The sequence below is a fragment of the Lathyrus oleraceus genome, chromosome 6 (assembly GCF_024323335.1).
Source record: "Lathyrus oleraceus cultivar Zhongwan6 chromosome 6, CAAS_Psat_ZW6_1.0, whole genome shotgun sequence".
Lineage (NCBI taxonomy): Eukaryota > Viridiplantae > Streptophyta > Magnoliopsida > Fabales > Fabaceae > Lathyrus > Lathyrus oleraceus.
In genome coordinates, this window is record NC_066584.1 from 521,061,543 (window position 1) to 521,065,487 (window position 3,945).

The 3,945-nt window shown below is 29.0% G+C and overlaps 1 protein-coding gene across 1 annotated transcript; it reads right to left on the reverse strand.

The window, feature by feature from the left end:
* Window positions 1–431: 431 nt before the first annotated feature.
* Window positions 432–1,835, reverse strand: LOC127094202 (F-box only protein 8-like). The gene has a single exon (XM_051033060.1). It carries the CDS (start codon window positions 1,650–1,652, stop codon window positions 432–434), a length of 1,221 nt encoding a protein of 406 aa, XP_050889017.1. The 5' UTR covers window positions 1,653–1,835.
* Between the last annotated feature and the right edge of the window lie 2,110 nt (window positions 1,836–3,945).

Here is a 3,945-nt window from a genome sequence, read left to right on the forward strand (position 1 = left end):
TCGACAGTTATATTGGTACCCACTTCCATACCGTAAAATCAGCACAAGGAGTAATGGATTTTAAAGATGAAAACAGTGACATGCAAAATACACACATTGTTTTCATATAGAGATATGCATCAGTATCATGAAAAGTTACACAATGTTTATTCCTAAAACTCAAGTATATATGTTATGGTCTTCACTACCTGCATTTCAGCATATTCACGCTCTTAAAAATGAAATAGAGACATAATCAGTTTGCAAATTAAAAAAGAGTATACAATTCTTACAAATGAAATAGAGACATAATCAATTTGCAAATTAAAATTAAATTGATAAAATATAATAATTATGAATTTCTGAAGTTGAAAAATCACTTTGTATACATGGTAAAAATCCTAATAACCATAGAAATATACCTCCGGATGAAAAAAAAAGAGATAAAAAAACTAGTTACTTGATCCTCCAATCGAAAGAAGGCTTTCCTGGTAAATTCCGGTATAACAACAATAATCTTCTCCTTTAATCCCAAGCTCCTCAATTATTTGGGTGCTCAAATCAACATAGGCTAGCTCATCATCTATTTTTCTAAAGAAAATGTATCCCTTCTTCCCAAATCCAATTGGGGGCCAGTCAATGGAAGGCATGGGGCCATAAATAAATAGTTTGATCCATGATTCTTTCACACCGAGTTCACCCAGAATAGATATGTGAAAAATATTATTCTTGTCATGATTTGTGATAAAAGCAATTGATCCATTTAACCCCGTCAAGTATCCATCATCCAAATCAGATCTTTCATCAATGGGCGTTGTAAAGAACACCTCATGACTCATGTCAAATGACATCATAAATATTTGATCATGTTTACCCTTAACCAACCAATGACATGCACCATTCATGTACAATTCCTCCCCATTAAATGGGTTACCAACACACCATTGAGCCATATCATCCATGTGGAGTATCTTCCAAGAATTATTTCTTAGACTATATATCTCAAAAAAGGAGAAATACATTATACCTTGTGGTGGAGGAGAATCAGGATCATAGTCATTACAACTTGAGCTATCAAATGTTACATATTGAATCACCTTAAAGTCATCTCTTACTTGGTCATAACCAAACCCATGAAAGTCATGAAACACGCCAAGGCGAGGGTGTTTTGGTACAAGCTCATCGGGGCTAGGAGGAATGACAACGAATTCTTCAATAGCTGGGTTCCACAATACATATTTGACCTTATTAGAACCTCCCCTTACATTCTTTGTCCCGATACAAAAAACACCGCTAACACTTGTTTTTCCCAAAATATTAAGATAAAAGTCATCCTCTTGAAATGGAGGTGGCAAAGTTAATTTGATTCTACTATCGAGCAAATGCAATTCAGGATGGTAACGATCAACACAATCACGTTTAAATATGAGGAGATATGTACGATGATCCTCGGAATTGCTATGAGATATGAAATGGTTGCGGAACATATTGATGAAATGAGAATTTTCAAATAAAATGGACCATGATTTGCGTACGCAACCAAAACGCTTCAATGATTTAACGGGGAGTTTCGAAAGAACATGGAAGACAACATCATCGTTAATATACTTTCTGCTAACCTTTGAATCAGACCCCTTGTTGAACGGCAGTGATAGCTTCTGCTGATAATCCATGAACGAGTTGAACGGTGATGATTTCTTATGTTGATAATCCCTGGTCGAGTTTAACGGCGGTGATTACTTCTACAAATAATCTATGGTCAAGTTGAACCACGGTGATTGCTTCTGCAAATAATCCATGGTCGAGTTGAACGGTGGTGATAGCTTCGGCTGATTCCGCTTACAAAGAGAGGAAATTTCTTCAATTCATCGATACCGCTGTTGCTTGTGTTTTCTTCTTGTGTTATATATATATATATATATATATATATATATATATATATATATATATATATTATAAAAATATATATATATATATATATATAATATATATATATAAAATATATATATATATATATATATATATATATATATATAATTAAATTTACTCAAATGACCTATTTTTTCAAAAAATTCTCAAAAGCCAATTTTTTTTAGTAATTTGCTTTTGAATACAATTATTTTTATGTTTAATGATTCTATGAATACAACAACTCTTTTTTTTGAAAATTTGGAGCCCGGTTAATTTAACTTTTAAATATTATTATTATAATGTAATAAAATTTTATGGAAAAAAAATTAAAAAAATTTCATAAAAGATTTAAATGTAAATTAAGTTCAAATAGTTTTTAAAATGCTAATTTAAATATTTTCTTATTTTATTAAAACTTATTTTGGATTTTAATATTTTTTTAAAATTATTTAATTTTGAAGTCATTTCAAATCATTTTTCATAAATATCATTTTTGAGATACAATTTTTAGTCTAAATTGTAATTACGATTATATTTTAATTTTTAATAACGTATGTCTATATTATAATATATCAAAACTAGTCTTTAAATTTAGAAAAAATAAATATAAATAAAATTTATAATATTTTGAAAATCAATTTTATAAAATTTATTTTTGAAAATACAAAAAAATAAAAATAATTAGAGCTAAAACAGACCCTTCATTTGATTTAGATTTTGTGAAAAATCATTCTAAAATGTAAATCAAACTGAATATTATTCATTGATTCTGATTTTTTATCTTTAAATTTAAATTAAATGAATTAATGTTCAAACTAAATAAACTCATTGTACCTCTATTATAGTAAGTATATATTTAAATTAATTTTGTTAAAACAAATCAAACAACCTGATTATAAAAATTATTTTTAAGGAAAAAGAGCAAATGTTTTTTAATAAAAGATAATGAGTTTAGTGGATGTCCACGGTCTATATATATTTTATAAAATTAATTTTTTAATTGTAATTTTTAATATAAACTTTTGCCTTAAGAACACAAGTTAGCATTAATTTTTTTTATATAATCTCTCAATAAAAAATCTCTAATCTATTAAATTATTTAATTTTGTTATAAATAATAACATAATTTGATGAGATCCGCACCTTGTCATTGAATAATGGTATAAAATTATTTTTTATTATGAGTAATTATATATATATTAGAATTATTTTTTAGAATTTCCAGTGATATGTAGGAAATTTTGAAATTGGCGGTAATTAACTAATTTTTTGCTTCTTTTTTTTTCATTTTGCAGTGAAGTCTAAGGGAAAAGACCACACCATTGCAGGCATGCCCACAGATAGAGAGACATCCCAGACTAGGGCTGTTGAGGCAGAGTCTTTTCATTTACGGGTTAGACGAGTAGTTTTAACCGGTTCACATTGGAAATTGTTGGCTGAGTAGGGGCAGATATGTGCACCCCGTAGCACCCGATAACGAGAGAAGTGGTGTCATTCAGAAGCTGGAACTCTATTGGAGGTGTAACACCACTGAAGTATGTAACACCCCGATTAAAATAAGATAATTATTTAATTTGAGTTAATATTATTTTATTAATTTAATTAAATAATTTAGAATATTATTATTGGAATTATTATTATTATTGGGTTATTCTTTTATTGGAATAAAAGTTGGAATTTAGAAAAGGTCCCATTTAGTAAAAAGGTTATTTTTCACGTGAAAAGGAAAAAGGGGCAGAAAAGAGGAAAAGGGCAAAGAGAGCCAGAGAACAGGGGTTGAAGAGAGGAAGAGCTTGAAGCTGCAGGATTGCCGGATTAACTCAGGTAAGGGGGGTTTATCATCGTTTAATGGGTATTATGGGATAATATGTCATGGGCAGTGATAAACCATTGAATTACCTCTGATTGAAATAATTATGCTGAAAATTGTGAACTGTTGAGATGAACGAATCTGGATTTAAATTGAAGGGAATTCGTAGGAATTAGATGCAATAATGTTAGGATTTGTGAGATTGAATAAGATATGATTCGTGTTAGATGATATGAACGATTATT